Source organism: Castanea sativa, chromosome 1 (genome assembly GCF_040712315.1).
Source record: "Castanea sativa cultivar Marrone di Chiusa Pesio chromosome 1, ASM4071231v1".
Taxonomy (NCBI): Eukaryota; Viridiplantae; Streptophyta; class Magnoliopsida; order Fagales; family Fagaceae; genus Castanea; species Castanea sativa.
Window position 1 is genome coordinate 8,327,761 of NC_134013.1, and position 19,154 is coordinate 8,346,914.

At 34.1% G+C, this 19,154-nt stretch overlaps 1 protein-coding gene across 1 annotated transcript; it reads right to left on the bottom strand.

Moving 5' to 3' along the window:
- Nucleotides 1-641: 641 nt before the first annotated feature.
- On the bottom strand, nucleotides 642-15,812 carry LOC142620970 (putative serine/threonine protein kinase IRE4). Its single transcript, XM_075794294.1, has 17 exons — nucleotides 15,181-15,812; nucleotides 13,571-13,665; nucleotides 13,230-13,445; nucleotides 11,086-12,330; nucleotides 9,096-9,268; nucleotides 8,745-8,997; nucleotides 7,755-7,847; nucleotides 7,506-7,646; nucleotides 7,276-7,368; nucleotides 6,633-6,822; nucleotides 6,473-6,558; nucleotides 4,166-4,254; nucleotides 3,451-3,502; nucleotides 3,220-3,276; nucleotides 2,478-2,627; nucleotides 1,674-1,748; nucleotides 642-1,122 (listed from the first exon to the last, which is right to left on the bottom strand). Exons 1-17 carry the CDS (start codon nucleotides 15,416-15,418, stop codon nucleotides 1,027-1,029), a joined length of 3,342 nt encoding a protein of 1,113 aa, XP_075650409.1. The 5' UTR covers nucleotides 15,419-15,812; the 3' UTR covers nucleotides 642-1,026.
- Between the last annotated feature and the right edge of the window lie 3,342 nt (nucleotides 15,813-19,154).

Sequence of the window (19,154 nt, forward strand, 5' to 3'; positions counted from 1 at the left end):
TGTCATTTGCTTCATAGTGGAGGAGTACTATCACACCTCATGAGCTATTGCGATCCCGCAGACAGTCAACACTACAAACTGATCCGGCATATTTGTGGGAACATATATTAGATTTTCATAGTGCTCTAGTTGACACTAAAACTTAGGTAGGGTAGCTCAGGTATAGTACATTGAATTTCTCCAATGAAGTTCAAACGTCTAATTACATTGACTAATAACATACAAATACTTTTATCATTTCCATGAACAATTAAATTCAATGCAGCTATGTTTCTCTCTTAAAAAAATTCAACGCAACTATGTGTTTGAATTTAATTGGAAGTCACCAACGGTATCTACCTAAGTTTTGTCCTTCAGTTAATTTGAGATTGATGAATGATGACTGACAGCAGTGAAGTTGCCTAAATGGCTAAATCAAACCCCTCGTCTGTGCACTAATTACAGGGGTATACATGAAAAGACACGGCAACCACAGTTAAGATCACAACCCTATAGCACTTCTTTCTTGGTTTCAAGAGGGGCAGAACTGCAAAAGGCCTTAACCAAATAGATGACAATCCTCAATTTAAGTCATTGCCTCATTGGCAAATCTTCTTATTCAGAAGAGAACAGTCACGCAAAAATAAGTCCCATCAATAAAGTAATAAAAAAAAAAAACCTTTTCCCTCTTAATTTTAAATTAAAAACAATAAGTCATGACAAGGAGCTCTAGGCCTCTAGCTCAAATGGCAACTCCTTCCATCCTGAATCTTACAGTAATTAAAAATTGAAAGAGAAAAAGAAAAAGAAAAACAAATCAGTTCTCATTTTCTTTCCATGACAGAGAACTCTAGAAGGAGCAATACGTGCCACTAGATGTCATTGCTATTGCTGATATTATTCTTTTTGTTTAATTTCTTATGATTTTCTTTTCTTCTCTTTTTTCTTCCTTTTTTTTTTTGCGTGTATACCTTTTTCTTCCTATCCTAAAATTATTATATACAGGGTTAGCTGTACAAAGCATTTGGTGTTAGATCAAACCATAAACTATGAACCAGGACCTCTGGATGGAGAGCACTTTGACAGATCCTTCCCAGTTTGTAAGAGCACATCATGGTTAATAGCTGCCAACTGTGACAAATTCTGCAAAGAGAATTTCCATTAAGTAAAACACGTTGGAATCATATTTAATTTGTTTGACATACATGGTTCATGAATCTTTGACAAAAACTTCCACCAAGTAATATATGAGGGATGTCTCAAAAACCTCATGGAAAATATACTATCGTGTTTCACTAGGTACAGTGCACATACATTGCCTACACGCAACACCATATTGAGGGCAACATTAAGGTGGTGGTTTATTTCTCCTTTTCCCGTGAGACGGCAGAAAGAGAGGGGGGGGGGGGGGGGGGTGAAGTGGCATTGCAGTGCTAACGGACCTGAATTGGTAAGTTGTAACAGACTATAGCCGTCAGCCACATGCAAATACAAGAATATTTTTCACTCTTCAAAATCATCAATTTGGGAAATGGTGCAAGTGACAACCTTGGACACCCACTTTAATAAGGGAGCCTTTTACAGGTAATAATTCTAAGTTCACTAGAAATACTAAGAAAAGAAGCTGCTGGTGCAACACTAAATATATAAAATATGGCTACATTGTTTCATTCTAAGGAGCTGAGTTGGCATACCTTGAAAGAGAAATTTATTAATGAGAGACTTAATGGCGAGTCATCAAACTCTGCTAGGTCACCACATTCATCCATCTGAGTAGGAAAAAAAATACATGTACAATAAGATTTCAGAAGACATTAAATGATTTCAAAAAGAACTTCTGAACTCAAAATAATAGAGAAAATAAGCTAAAATACAGTTCACCTTCATTCCCATGGGACATTCTAATCAATCTACAAAGAACAATTTTCCCTATAGTAACTTGTTTTTTTTTTGAGAATCACCCTATAGTAAGTTTAGAGAGAAATTATTGTTCAGGGGAGCCCTGTAGTGGATGAGCCAATGAGCTCTAGCTCAATTGGTACTTCCTCCCCTTGCAAGTGCTACGTAGAGAGTGAGGTTGTGGGTTCAAAACCCATTGTGTGCATTTGTAACTTACCAATCACTTTAAAAAAAGAAAAACTTGCATCCATTACAAAGCAGTCATCAACAGTAATATAACTTAGCTGAAGAAAACAAATATTAACAAAGTGCTTCATATTCCACATCAATATTCCTTCAAGGAATCTAATGACACAAAGATTTGTAAGGTCAACACCAGCGTCCAATGGCTCCCAAAAAAAAAAAAAAAGAAGCTAAAGTCTGTTGTAGGTGTTTAGTATCTTGTATATTGTACACAATATTTAAATGCAAGAGTAGCTGTTTTGAGTAACTATTCCAGTAAAATTCTCAAATATGAAGTATTAATGAAATCATAATGCATGTAATATTAATTGGAAGCATAAACAGGAAAGTTGAGAGATGAATAAGAGAACGTCCACCTCAACTCCAGAATTTGAGTAGGATTCCTGAGTGTCAGAATCTGAATTGCTACAGTTCTGATCATCTGGCATTCCACTAGACATTTGATTAAACCGTGATATAAAATAGCTCGTGTCATCTCCACTGTCTGGCTGTGGCACAAAGGCAGCCTAAAATAAAGTTTAAGTAGTGACAATGTCAATATTTCTGAAATCTTTGTTATAAGAAATATGCATCAGAATACTCCAATTCTTTATATATATAACACATACATAAACAAAAGCATGCACATAAAAGAAGAAAGAAATAATTGTGAACCATGTTTTCGTAAGGGCTCAACCTAGCACAAAAAGACCTATGCATGGTTGTATGAAAAGTTGTCTTTTCCACATTAGTCTCACAAAGCAAACCAATATATAATAATCATAAAAGAAAAATAAACTTTCATCTGTGTTTCCATTTTTCTCCACTTCTTTATTGAAGTGCTTGGCTTACTTTAGCCACTTCTCCAAAAAATTTATTAATTATTCAAGAATGTGCCATTCAAGAATTTTTTGAGCACCAAAGATCATGTTATCAACCCCAAACAGTTGTGCTAAGATATTGTAACTTAATAAAGCCCAATACAAGCAGCATATAACACAGAACACGTTTCTCAACAAAAAAAAAACAGAACACATTTTGCCATATAGTTTTATCAAACAAAGAAATTTGAATATAAGGAACATATCTCAGAAACACCAAGAGGAGCAGCATTTCTACCTTTTGCAATTCTAGGCTGTCCCAACTAACTCCTCTGAAAAAAGGATGTGCTTTTACCTGTAAGAATAAGTCAACACAGTCAAAATGGCAAATCTATGATAAATTAATATTAGTTCTTGTTCAAGTCTTCATAGTGCAGAGACTACGCGTATTGCACTTTTTTTTACTATAAATAAATAAAAAAATCTTCTTGCTTGGTCAATGATCGGAGTCCAGAAATTGGAATACAACCTCTGCTGATCCATTTGCTCCTGACCGCTCCTCTGGATCATGCATAAGAAACCTAAAGAAGAATAGGATTGAAGTTGAATAATTATTTGACTACACAAACGGACATGAACTAAAATGAGTGTTTCACCTCTGTGAATGGTTAAGTATAGTCTAAATACACACCAAAATAGTAGATCAAGTTGTCTAACTGATCCAATTTGTGGGTATGAAGCAATGTGAATAAAATGACAATAATCTGATTTTTCGCAAACACAGGTAGCTACACCATAAACTTAGGAAATAAAGGGAACAGTAAGTAAATTACCCAATGTAAAAACTATATGTAGGAAGACATGACTGTATGCATAGTGTTAGAATTTCATTAGAAGAAGAGATGTTATCAATCTCAAACAAATCTGTTAGTAACCTCCAAATTCAAGTTAGACATATTGAATATAATACTATATTTGCAGAAAAGTACAAAATCTGAATGTTTGCTGTAGGCAGAAAATCATACCTTCTTTTTTGCTTATTCGGTAATTTTTAAGGTTTTTTTTTTTATAAATATTTTTTTAAAGAACTTTTCTGTTTCAGACATTCATACTATCTGTTTGCGCTCACAACATACAGTGAATGAATAAAGCAAGACCTAAACACACGCACACACACACAAAATTGATAAGACAAGCAATTACAAGCCAATATCAACACATTAAAGGCACAAAGCATAGCCAACCTATTAATTAAGTCTTGGGCCTCATAGGACATGTCGCTAGGAACAGAAGGCCAGGGGATTTTTCTGTTAAGAATATTGTCAAAAATTATCTGCACACCCATGAAAAAAAGTGTAAGTGTTAAACATTTAAGATCTCAGATGGAGAATTTTACTTAAACAAATGTGCTGATGAGAAATCAGCTCACAAAAGAAATATATAATGATGTAAGGAGCACAAAGATGGATTTATTTTAATTTGGTTTTATTTAATTTTAGAAGGCAATTTTATTTTTACTATTGGTCCATTGGATTTTATTTTAGGTCTTATTAACTAATTAGGTTATCAATATTTTATTTAATTCCCTAGAGTTAAGGTTATTTTCGTAATTCAATAATTGGGCTTTGGTACAAATCAATTAGGGCTAGGATATTCCTAGTAGTCTATATAAGCTCACTATTGTACTAAATTTAAGGAATTAAGGTGCAGAAACACACAACAACTACAATAAAAATGTATGATGGGAGCTAAATGTGTACATGCAGCTATGCAACATTCACATTAGAAGAGTAATTCCAATGATAAAGTTAGAACCTTCCACCTAATTCATCTAATACAATAAAAAAAGAAAATTGGTGAGGAATCTAAAGATGATGCATGCATTCACCAACCCATTCCAGCTTTGAAGGGTGGAACCCTGGTGGTTATTTTATATTTTTCTTGTTGAGACTTGTGTTAGAATATTGGTTAAGCAATTAAATTTACCATTTCCTAACAGAATATTGTTGAGAGTTGTCCACCCTACCTCTTTTTTTTTTTATAGGTAATAAGAGTTTTATTGATAACAAAAGTACAATGTGTTTACGATTGTAAACTCACATCATAGTGTTGGACCCAATTAAAAAGTTAAAAGTCCCAAGTGTTGGACCTCCACAGTGACATAATAGAACAAATAGAAAATTTATCTATGTGTGGTTGTGGTGGGTTAAAGTTAAGGAGGATTGTGGAAATAAGATTTAGTTGTTGAAGAATTGTGTTAGGGATCAGATATTCAGATGAGTTATTTGATGGCTATTTGGTAGAAGAAAATATGTGGGGAAGGGGCTTGATTTGGGGTTGTAAGGAAGAAGAAAAAGAGGTTTAGGGGCTGTAAGAACAGTACCACAAAAAAGAAAAAGAAAAAGAAGAAAGAGGGAAGAGAAAAGAAGAAAAGAACACGCAAAAGCAAACGTGCCTCAATGCTCAAAACACTCTATAATTTATTTGATAAACCCCAATCTCCTTTGAATACATTGAGCACAAATATATACACACACATACTCCTTGTACTGGTAGTATTGGAACTCCCTAGTAATATTAGGACTCCTAGTTTGACTAGTAAATTAAAAACCTAATAAAAGACTAATTTTCTAGCAATATTTTAGGTTTTCTTTTCTTTGAGTACATGTTAGTCTTTCACTTGGTTTTTCAACCCCAAACCTTAAAACTACATGACTTTTACTTCATCTGGACTTCACACGTGGACCCCATAAAATAATTCTTGAATAGACAAATTCGAAAAGTAATAGTAAATCAATCTTCCATGGCAGCATCAAATATGTGACTGGGAGTGTTAGATTGAATTCACCATTTCCTAACAGTTTAAACTTTTGAGACAATCAATAGTTTATCAAGTTGCTATGAGTAGGCGAAAGTGTATGAAAGATATCATCATCTAAAATTAAAATTTGGCATTTTAGCTAAATCTTGCTTGCACCACCTACATTTATGAAAATTTCTTAATATAATTATTCCTATTCTGCATTAAGTTGTACATGATCCCCAAAAAAAAGGGAAAAACTATTCAAAAAGTTGTCACTGGAAAATACACAACATTGGTAACCAATAATGCATGGATATCTACAGCATTTCCTGGCACCATGCCCGCAAGATAATGATAACATGTCTGACAAGAAAAGTATAGACTAATGGCATAGGCACTGGACAAGACATAATAACATATAGCACATTTCTAAATGAAGGTGAAGTTTTCATTCAATCATATACATCAAATTTAGATTTTTTTTTTTTTGGAAATTTAAACGCACAAGCTGTGGGCCCTGGATCCATGAGCCCATCTTCCTCCCCTAAGAATGAGGAGGAGCCATCTGCGATAAAGCTCATTGGATTGAATCTTACTAGCTACATATATTGCTTAATGGGGAAAAATGTTCTACAGAACAAGAGACTACGTAGATAATGCTTTTCCAATATATGGATCTCAAAGGAGCTTTAATTTCTAAAGAAGCACTAGGGTTGAAAAATAGAGTAAATTTGAATATAAAGAATACCTCTGGACGTTCAGCAGTGAAAGGTGGAATTCCAGTAATCAATTCAAATAAAATGATTCCCACTGACCACCAATCAGCAGCATAACCTGCATGAAAGATTGGGTCATTTTAACTTCCCAGTATGTTTAAAATAAACCTAAACTCAAAGAAGAATTCAAACCATGCTCAGTTCCGAGAAGGATTTCTGGGGCCAAGTAGTCAGGTGTCCCAACAGCAGAGTGCTGTCGTCTATCATCTGTCTGTCGAGCATGTGGGTTATGGGCATCTGGAGTAGTTCCATCTGTCTGAGGTCCTGATAAATCCATTGTGCTATTTATAAGGCCAATCTTGGATAGCCCAAAATCTGTAAGCTGGTAATATAAGCAACGATTAGCATATTATTGTCATTCATCAAATGCTGAAGCAGATATAAAATCAAATCTGCAGAGGCATATACAAGGACATCTAATGTGATGCATAATGAAATAGAGCCAGGAAGGTCTAAATAATTGCTCTCAAAGGTCTTATAGCTAATGAGTTCTAATTTCAAAAGGTTCTGTTGCCAACAAATTAGCTCATTTGATCTCGTACAATTATAAAAGGACGTCAACAAGTATAAGTAAGGGGTTAAAATACAAAACTGCACAAAATCAATTCTTTTATTTAATGCTTGAAAATTTTAGATATTAAATGTATTGACAAAAGAATGCACTTTGAGTAAGTCAATATCAAATGCAGCATCAATTGGTTGCCATGTTCCAGACTTTTCTTTTACTATTTTCTACACAAGGAAACAGATTAATCATCAAATGCATACACCAGACCTTAATGTGCCCATCCTGTGCAATCAATATGTTGTCAGGTTTCAAATCACGATGTACAATTCCGAGAGAATGGAGGTACTCCAAAGCAAGAACCTGCAATATGATAAAACATATTATGAAAAGATCGAGAAAGAACTAAAAAAGAAATACATACACCCCAGAACCTCGCAACCCCCCCCCCCCCAAAAAAAAGAAGAAAAGAAAAGAAATACATATGATTTTAAACAGACCAGTTCTGCAATATATATCCGAGCTACATCTTCGTCAAGGCAACCAACTTTCTTCAGCAGAGAGTAAAGATCACCCCCATTGAGATATTCCATGACCAAGTAAAGGTTATCTCTACAGGTGAATGAATAAAAAAATCGAACCTGCAGTACAAGATCACATATTCATTTCAAATGAATCATAAAGTACATATTAAACTATTCAACAGTAGCAGCTCTCATGATTCAAAGAAACCAAAAATTGGATATTACCACAAAAGGGTTTCGGACAGTTATTAGTATGTTACGCTCGGCTAATATACGATCAACATCATTTTTTCGTATCATATCCAACTTCTTCAGCACCTGCATAAGCAAAATGTTGCACAATATCAAGAATCTGGACCAAGATAACCATTATGGTGCCAAAAACAATAATTACTCATTAAATGGCTGGGAAAAGGAAAAAAGGGTGGAAAAAATGCTAGTACATTCCTTAGGAAAACATATCACTGCAAAAACAAAGACCACAGAGAATAAACTGTTTTTCTTTGGGGTGAGGGGGTTTTACGAAAGAATGTTGAGTGACATTAAGATTCTTGGAAATGTATCACAAGAATATAGATGCCAGTGACCTCATAAAAGCCAGGATGCTCTGATCATATATGAAAATGTGTTAATCATGGTCACATGCAATGACAAGAGATTTTGATAAAGGTGGGGAAAGATAGAAAACCATAATTTCACCAAAGATATGGCCCTAGATAGTGTTATATGACAACAAAAATTCCCATAAATCAACAATCTTAAGCAACTACGGTCTAAGACTTGGCTATAAGCAAGCATGAGGCTCACATTGTAAGTGAGACACAATATTTATCTTCTGCATAGAGCTATGTTGAGATCCATTAATTTGTTATATAATGGGCCATTCTGTTGTAACTCACAACCTTGACCATGTTCTTTTAAGCCTTCCTCCTCTATTTTTTTTTTCTTTGGCAAGTAAAAATAATTTAATTCAAAAGAGGAGCTACTTGATTTCATTCAAAAGAGGAGCTACTCCTTAGTCTTACAGCTGTAGCTATCAGTCTTCCGAATGACCTGGCATCTTTTATTTCTTTTTTCCACCTAGTAGCTCTACTTTTGCTTACAGAAGTGAATCCAAATACATATATAACAAGGAATATTCATATGGTATTAGTCTGTTTTTCTTAGCAAGACATTAAATGTAGAATATTTACCATTTGCTTGATAAATGAGTACCTTTATTGCAAAAAAATCTCCTGTTGTCCGCTTACGTGCAAGAAAGACTCTACCAAATGCACCCCTGCTAATTGGTTTGATAATCTCAAAGTCATCAATGCTTGTCCGCTCTTTGTGCAGGGAATTTGAAGGAGTTGATACTGCACTACTTTGAGATGCATTATCCAACAAAGATCTAGAGGTTTCCTTATTCTTGCTATCACTCTTTGGGCTCCTAGTATCCATTAATTCACAAGCAAGTAGATATTTTTCCCTGCAAATGTAGTTGAATGTGACAGGAATAACCCAATGAAATGAGTTTAATTATTTAAATCTAATATCATAAGATATTTTTCCTAATACTAAAATTACCGCAAAAGTTTCTCTATCCGGCCTCCAAAGGTATCTATTACAAGAGCTTTAAGCTTGCTATCCAGTAAAACATCCTGCAAGTCTTGCATACAGGCAAGCAAAAATTCATGGGACCCTTCTTTTGAAAGATCTGTTTCAGACACACAGCGCGCTATGTCTGCAAGGTCAATCATCTGGCAAGAAACATGGGCAGGCATGAGAAATTGCATAAAGGCATTACAACAATAGCTATAAGGTGATGGATGGATATATTTAATAACAGGAGCAATGAATCTATAAGAAAGATGGCGAATGCTTGCCAGCCAAAAATAGACAAAAAATGAAAAGCTTGAAAGTAGAGTCCCAAGCTAGAAGGAAAGCAGAGTTTGGTAATCAAATACCACGTATTACATAGAGTAGGCAGCTTGGATGGCCTAGTTTAGAAGAAATCTGAATGAGCTGCAAGCTCAAAGAAGTAAACAAAGCAGGACCCGAATTATTGATGGGAGTCAATCTAAAATAGACAAATCAGATTACGCCAACAAATATACAAAAGCAGTCAGCTCCAGTATGGCAAGGGTCAACAGTAACTTGTGACCCGAAAAGATAACACTCTTGTTCGCTTATTGTACAAAAGATTGTGAGCAGTTCATGCTCAAGGGGCAGGTTATCTTGTATGGTTTACTCAAGAAATGAGATTGACAATAAGGATCATTGTTATAATATCATGTGGGCTGCAAAGAACTTGACCCTTGGGGAACAGAAACCTTTCTGAATGAGAACAGGATCTTAAAACAACAAAATAGCCAACAGCTTTATAGGAAAACCACAGCCATGTTTATTTCTACTATCCCAATTCCCCCTACATCCCCCAAAATAAAATGTCTGCATTAATTAATTTAACAGAATCCCTATGCTTTTCCAATGGACAAAAATTGTTCCACAACACCCATTAAACAATGACAGGTCCTTATTTATTTATAGTTGAATAACAGAAGTCCTTTATTTCTTCCTTTGCCACTCAAAAAATGACTTTTTAATCCTGTCTTCACAACTAAGATTGTAGTAGTCCTAGTAATTTGGTCATTCCCAGATTGCACTGACTTGATAGCAAAGTCAAACAGGAATTATAAATAAATAATTAAAACAAGCTGACAAGAATCCTACATAGAAAAACAGGACAAAGGGTGCACAAACTAGTTCATGAATATTTTTTGTGATTAGTGTTTTTTGTATCAAATATTAGATGAGATTTTAATGTAAAATATTTCTTAATTAAATTTCTGAGTTTTACCTTTTAAAATGGGTAGGTTTCTACATTCTCTCAAAGGACCTTCAAACTTTGTGGAGATTCCCATTCTATCAATGGGATAGTTTGAGATATCTTAGTAGAATTTGGAGATTTATCCATCGTTAATATTTTAAATACTCTGTAACCATTCCATCAATTTGAGACAACCTATAATTATTAGGTGAAATTCCTCTTAATTTTAACTAAAATTTTAAAATATTTCTCAGGTCAAAATCACATGAAGGAGCTTTTTAAGTTGTTGATTAACATTAGCTTCTAATTCCAATGAAAATAATTGGGCTGACAAATGCAGTGATAATATTCCAAGATTTACTGGTGACAACTAAATTGTCATAGTGATCAAGTGGTATCAAATTATCTTCGAATTACAAAGCTCAGAAACGTTTTTTAGCAGCATCAAAAAAGCTACTGGCAAAAGGCACCAAAGTACTTCCCAATGCCAAATAAAATTGATTCTCACAAATAAAATGGATGTGTCCAGAAAAAAAAATTCCATTTTTGTTGTTGCTTATCATAATGACAACTAAACTATCAAAGAAGTGGATCACATGTTGCATTGACAGTTGAGTGTGGCATTCCATGCAATTAAAAATATTATTGACAAAGATCTGAGTGACTCTTGATAATTAAACTTAATTACACTCAAGGTTGACATGACCTCTACGAAGAAGAAAAAAATCCAATACAAAAATGACAGACCTGTTGCACATCCTCAAGCTCGGAAGGATTGTTATGCTCCAACCACCAGGAGTCAAAATGACCAGCTCTAGGGGTATTAGTGGATGATACTGATGTCATGCTCCCAGTTGAAGAGGATGCGCCATGGTTGCCAAGCTTTACACCCAAGTGACCCTTCAAGTTCATAGGTACAGGATGAGAATCATCTATGCAGGCTGTGTCCATCTCATGTATATCCTCAAACATGCCTTCAACACCTTTATTTCGCCACTCACTAATCTTGGGAGAGCAACCTTCAGATGCGATTGCCAAATTTGTAGTTTGTGTTCTTGAGTTTTCAGGGCTTCCATAAGATGCATGAAAACTTGTATTGCGCGACTCTATAATCTGTTCCAATATCTCCCCCAGTTTTATAAGACGTTCATCTAGATCTAGATAACTTAACTCACACTTTTCAGCATATGCACATATGTAAGAATGTGATTCCAGATGACAAGTAGGAACAATTTCCTCACATATCCGACAGATAACTGAATCAGATCCATCAGTACTTTGTTCTTGCTCATGAAATGAACCGGAAATGGAATTATTTGCTGACTTTCCAATGCCATCAAATTGATGAAACTGTCGCACTAGTGAAAGTAAATTAGTTTGGGAATTTTGAATTGGAAATCTTTGTTCCAAGACCACAGAATCCTTTCTCAAAATTCTGTCATTCTCATCATCTGGCTCTATAGGACTGGAATAACTTGCCTCTGGGACAGAAGATAGCTTATTTTCTCGCTGCAATTCATGTTTGACGTCATGCTTCTGATTCAAAGCATAATCTGAACCAGAATCAGTAACCCGTGGATTGGGTACCCAGCTTGTTTCAACAGCGGGAACACTTTCTAAACATTTCTTTAGTTTTTTAAGGGATTTCGCGTCTATTGGTTCCCTATCTTTCTGGAACTGCAACAGTCTAGTGCAACGTGTTAATATGAAGAGCATCCGTGTGAATGACCACTTTAGCATTCCTGTTTGACACTGATGCCTTTTCTCAGTCAATTCTTGAACAATTGTTTCACATTTGACACGAAACTCAGAAGAAGCCATTTCAGTACACATTTTAGCAAGAATAAGAAGATCATCTGCCATTGTCTGTTCCTCTGGGGATGAGTCAATCTTCTCAACAAAATCCATAACATCCCCTGCCAAACTAGCCAGTTCCACATTTACCACTTCTTTTGCAGCATCAAATCTTGAATGCAAGGAACCCAAAAGTTCCTGAATATCTCATAAAGGAAAAAAGAAAAAAGATGTTAATCAGTCATAAATAACAAAGTCCAGCAGGGACCAATAATTTTGTTTCCTTCTTATCTAAAATTAACTTATCCTAAGAAATTGTTCTCTTACAACACAAACCAAAAATGGTTCTTTTTATTTATGGCATATTGGTAGAGTCAGCTACTGCCAGAGCCTAGAAGTGATGATATCTCTACAAGACATTAGTTAAAACTTAAAATATGCCAAAGTCATTAGCTTGTATAATTGCATGCCATGGAAAGAGGACTAACAAGAATGTATTGGAATAAGGGACGTTAGGATTTAGGACCAATAATATAATCTCACCATTATAAAATAACAAAATTCAACATGAATGTAAAACCATTTGATGATGTTTACATGTGCAGGTATTGTCTTATATTTCTCTGACTTGCTTGAATGCTTCTTATGATAGTTAATTATTTTATTCCAGCATAATTTTTTTTCGATAAGTTATTTTATTCCAACATAAATAAGTCTATGTCATCGTGATATTGACAAGTGAATTTTGAATCCAAGAATCAAGTTCATAGGCAAACATGTAAGCTTATCAAACATCTCAAGAACAATGAAAAACACCCCAGTGAAGCCTTATCCAGAAGCAATTTTGTAGTAGATTTGCACTCTTTTTTTTCCAACATAATTGACAACTGTTGATTGTACTTTTGTATGACATATGATAATACAAAAGCCAATTCATATTATGTGAACATATAATATTCATCAAACAATTTAAAAAGTGCAAAAAAAGTTTGTTTATCAAATAACTTACTCTTAAGTGCACTTGTCACAATCTAACGGTGCTAACCAAAAATATCAAACAAAGGCAATGGGTATTATTCTCAAACTATGAGTAATACCTCCAAATCACTGTAGCTGTGGGCCCGAGGCTGGGCAGGTTGAATGCCAACTTTTGGTCCTATTTCATGTGAAAAACTTTTTAAACCCATTGACACTTTACTATGGCTTGCACTCTCCCATGAAGAATATTTTACATCTAAATGGTTTCCTTCATTGTGTGCTTTAGTTTGTGTAGGAATCTCCTCGTCTGGCGTCTTGACTTTTGAGTTGGAGCCCTGTCAGATAAGTAGCATGACTTATTTTCAGTAAATCTAGAAAAGAACAAAGCATAAGAAATCATCATATGCAAATCCTACATAAATAGAAGTAACTTATACACAAAATATCAGAAGAATCCTACCTCAATGTTTGGAGGACCATTATTGAAAGGTTGAGTTGAATCCTTGGAAAGATATGACTTGAACCAAAGAGCTATCTTCTTTCCTTTGTGGAAAGCTAAGGCAAGAAAGTAATTAAATATTATTTTGTTATGTTTCTTTAAGTAACCAGGAATGCTGTATTTAAAATGAGGAAGAAGGAAAACTACATATTTTAAGACTGCTATTACACAAAGTATAATCTTTTACTAGAAAAGACGCATTATAAACGAATAACAAATCAAGAACTTCAACTTTTCCCGTCACCCAATACAGAAGCTCTTCTGGAGACCACTCTTTGTACCAACTCAGGCAAAAAGAGGAGGGTCTAAACCACCCAAAAATCTTATCAAGTAGTCCCAACTCCATATAAAACTCAAGGAATTTTCTTAACAATCCCAGTAGAAATAGCTAAACAGAGCTGGCTTCAAATCAGCAGTACCAGGTTCAATATGCCAAAGAGAATAGTCCTAATCATTAAGCATTGCTTGGGCTTTAAATCATACGAATTCTAACACTATGTTTGGAAGTTTGGATGGAGAGGAGAGTAGAGGGTAAGGGAGGGAAGAAGAGGAGGGGGAAGGGAAATAGAATTTCTGTGACAAATTCTGCACTCTATGAACTTAAAACAACAAATGAAAAAGCATTACAAATTGCTTGGCCTTCAGCTATCTCTAGGAGCTAACACCTTTTTCTTTTTTTTGACAATTCAACAGGTACAACAATAGGGCATGGCAGATTTGAACCTTGAACGTCTCCACTGGAAAAACCAAGAGATGCCAATTGAGCTACAAGACTCTTGACTATCACTAGGAGATAACACCAGTTTGAAGGTCCATCTTTGAATGAAGATAAGTTCAGTAGATGACCCCATACACATCAGTAACAAAAACTTCACATGACAGACCTTGGCAGACAACGGTATCATTATTCACTTTATCTAGCCTTGATGTTAAACAAGTTTTTGCTAAAGGACCCCTTTAAAATGTCAGCTTTAGTAATTAATCAAGACACCTTACCTAAAATCATCTCAGTATCCTTTACAATCAAATTTAAGCAATCCAAATTATGTTGCCATACAATAGGCCATTAAAATTTTGAAAAAAAACCGAATACGACAACTTAAAGAACCACATATATGACACCACTGGCAACTAGACAGGATTAAAAACACACACACACACCAATCTTCTAAACTAATTCTTAGTTTTTGCTTCTTCTTTTTTTACATCCTCCATAATCTACAAAACCAGTTTCAAAGAAATAATGAAATCTCCTCCCAAAAAAAGAGTTTCGCCAATACTTTATTAAACACATGAAATACAGCACACATACATATATTGATAAATTCGATAGATACAACAGAGTAGGGGAAATTTGAACCTGTAAGTCTCCGCAAGAGGTGCCAGTTAAGCTGCAAGGCTTTTGGTGCATATACTTACATACATACATACATACATACATATATATATATATATATAACAAAACAGTTTATTTTTCTCTTTCTATTCCAAAAATTTTCTGAGCAGCCAAACAGAGCTTAACGAAAACAAAACCAAAATTAAACCTTTGGAACAAGAAAACGCAAACCTACCTTTTCTGGAAGGACCAGTAGGCGTTCCACGTCCTCCCTGAGCCATAGTCTTCAGCTTCTGCCTCAACGGAGACCTCGAAACCCAAAAACTCGGAGACTCAACCGACTCGTCCGGTCTCGAACTCGGCTGTTGATCCTTCGAAGAAACTCGCCGAGTCTTGATCCGATTCAACCCGGTAGGTATTCCAACATCCGATGAAGACTCACCTTCGCCTCCGTTTCGACTCGTCATATCCATTTACCAAAAATAAACTTCAAAAAAACAAAAAAAAAAAACGTTTCGAATAACCTGAAACTAAAATCTAAAACCCTAGCTATCCTCCATTTTACAATTAGCAATCAAAAATTGAGAACTAATCCAATCACAGCTATCTATCTATGAGTTTTATTCAATAAGTCTTTCTTGTCAATTTGATTCAATTTTGTGATTTTTTTTGTTTTTTTTATTGGGTTTTGATATTTATTTATGGTTGTGATGTTGAAGGCTCAGAGAGAGTTGCCAGTGTTGATATGAGTTGTGAAAACGAAGTAAAATAGCAAAAGATAAAATGACGATTCCACAATTGGAGTTCCTATTTGTGTTTCGTTGTTGTTGTCTTCCCACCTTGTTTCCTTTCAAATCTCTTGCCTACATTATTTTAGTATATTTTTGGGTGCCTTATGGCTTATGCATTATCCATACTGTTTTCTTTTTTGGTTTTATCTATACATCAATTCTAAATATAAATTTATTTCCCTACAAAAATTTCTAAAATTTGATAATTATGGTTTTTTTTTTTAATTATTAGCATGTGTACAGAGTTTTTACCATTTAAAGAGAACAAAATGGTAAGATTCTAAAAGTTTTTTTTTTTTTAGAAGATTCTAAAAGATTTAAATATATAAGAATAAAACTGTGAATTCTCAAAGGTATAAGTAAGTTAACAAAAATATAAGAGGATAGTAGTAGATATTTAATATTTTTTATTTTAAATTTAGTTTGATAATTTTAAATTAAACCTTAATATTTAATATGATTATAAATTATATTTTATAATTATGTTATTTAAAATCAAACCCAAAATTTTAAAATTGTATCAATTTGAAATTAATCTATACTATATATAGGAGGAATCTTCTCTTTGAACTGGATTTTTGTGTGGTTCAAATATACCCTCATTAAGGGAGGGTAACTTCTTTTATAAATAGGGTCATAAATGTCAAATAAAAATTTTCATTTTGAATTCAAAAAGATAACACCTATAATTTTTTTTTTTTCATCACATTCATCTTTTTATTCCATCAAATTTAGCCTTTTCTATTCGCTTTTCATCATAATAAAAGTAAAACACCTCAATTAAAAAATAAAAAACTAAGAGAACTCCTAAAATTTATCTTTATTTCCCCTCATATTTGTCTTATTTTTCATACTAAAACTTTTCCCTATATAACCACACCACTTTTATACATATGTTCAAAAAAAAATTATAGTTAATGTTTATCTCAAAGTTTATCATTTGTTTGAAAACTAAAAATATATATCTTCAAATTATAATAGATGTAAATTATTAACTTTTTCTCAAAAAAAATTGAAGAGACTCTAAGCACGCGCATGCTTAGAAGCTAGTAAAACTATAAGATATAATTTGTAACATGCTTAAATTAGTGTTATGTTTGCACGAGATACAACTTAATTCAAAAAAATTGTATGAATAAATAAAAATTATTTTAATAATTAGTGAGTCATTTATTTGCAACTTTAATATATTTTTATTAAAGCACATTAAATATCTTAATGAGTCGTATGACAAAAATACATTAATTTTGAGATGACATGTAATATATACATATATTAAATTGCTTTGCACTTATTAAAACACAAAATTATGATCTTTTATCAAAATAAGGATTAAATTTTATGTTAAAATTCTTGAAACTTTTGGTAGTAGAATTTTAGTTAAGATAATAATTTTATGTATAGTAAATTATTGGTAATAAATTTTAATCTCAGGTAAAAGTGTGTGTGTATGTGGGGACGAGGATCCCACGTCTAATTTAAATGGGCAATTAAGGTTATTTCTGAGGATGCACATTGAACCTCGAGGACGAGCACTAGTAATGTGAAGCGCATAAATTTAAAACATCAAAAAGGAAAGAAAGCAGACTTGGAACGAAATACGAGAAAGATGAAGAAAGAAAGGTATAGAAGTCATCCCCTCCGCATTAAATACAAGACAACCACCCATATGACCGCATTAATGAGGAAGTGACCATGAACAGTGGTGGCACAGCTAAGAGTACAAAGTAAAGCTTGCTATTATGTTTTGGATGGGACAAGAGTTCTAGGAGTGCAATCTCACCCCTCCAAGTGTAAGATTCAGATGAGTTGTAGCTGGATATAAAAGCAAGAGGAAGATCCAAACACAATGGGAGGCAAGAAAAAAGAGAGAAAAGAATCTACCCACCTGTAACCCGAACCTTGAACTAGACCGGAAAACCAACACTTGTATTTTTTTTTTTTTAATCAGTTCTTAAATTGTGAATTAATAAAAGAAGCATCATTTCACATTCAATTTTATGCCGTAAACCTTTTTTTGTTCGCGCATTGGATATCATAATAGATTCGACTTCTTATCTCTAAACAAATTTATTGTAATAAAAAACATTAAAATCTTCATTTATCTCCACCAGTTGATTAATTGATTTTTCGCCGTTACAATATATATAAAAATTAAAGCCAAAGCTGGAAAAAAAAAATTGGATTTCAATTATTTTCTAATTTTGCACCAAGTCCTATTTATGTTTTTTTTTTTTTAAATTGTTCTAGATAAGTTAATGTTGTGCAAAAGAAGAAGAGTCTAATATAAATACACCATAAAAACCTAATAAAAAAAGAAGTAAACTCACGTCTATATTAAAAAAACTAAAATAAAAAAATAAGAGAGAGAACAAAAAAACTCATTAATGATTAAAAAAATCATGTAACTCTTACACTAAGTATAATTTAAACTCATAAATGTGTGTTGTAGGAACACGATTTTCAGACCAAGCCCAAAATATAAAGGATTTTGGCCCAGTGAACCCAGTACAATAAATTTGTAGAGAGTGAGGCAAAGAGCTAGGTTTTAGTGCATGGATAACAGTTAATATGGTTTTGGATGATGAGCCAACAAGAATTAAACCCGGTTTGTACAAGAAAGTTTGTCCTCGACACAGTTCGAGGAGTTCTGTTCTAATATATATTGGATGACAATGGTTACAAGAGTTGTTGAGATTGCTACAGTGCTTTCTCTTCTCCTTTTTTCATCTCCTTTTTTCATCCCCTTTTCATGAAGGGCCTCTTCCATTATATAGTTCCTTTTGGATGATCTTAATCCTACACTTGTTAATCCTTTGAGCCACCACTTGAGTGTTTATTGAGCCACCACTTGAGTGTTTGTCCCATCAGACACTCTTTCTGGCCTTCTGTGAGTTGTGGTTACCGAGGTAGCACTGTTCAAGGGTCTTTTCCACATAAATGCAGTCAGAAAGTTAGCTGCAGGGCATTCAATGCGGTGTAGCAGCTTTCCCTTAGATATTTTTGAGTTCTTATCCCTCTTGTATGTTCATGATGCTCATCCATATCATTAGAACTTCTTGGAAGGTCACTTTGATCATCGGGATCTATATTTGATTTGCGTTTAGCTTATCCGAGGAGATATTCCTCCTCGGACTCGGACTACTCACGATCTTGGCCAAAGCCCCATGCTCTCGGCCGAAGCCCAAGACCCCACAATAGCCCCTCAAAACTCCGGCTTTTTCTTCTCATCCGAGGAAAAAAGTTAGGTTTTGAAGTCTTAAGAGTTAATTATGCTTTGATCCTTTGATTTACACCCAGGGGAGTGCCGTTTCACGCGCCCCATACTTGTACTGTAAATTGCTCATTTCAGAGCTACCAATCTAAGGATTTGGTTATAATCTTGGGTCTGTCTTGACACTTAGTGAAACAAATAGAT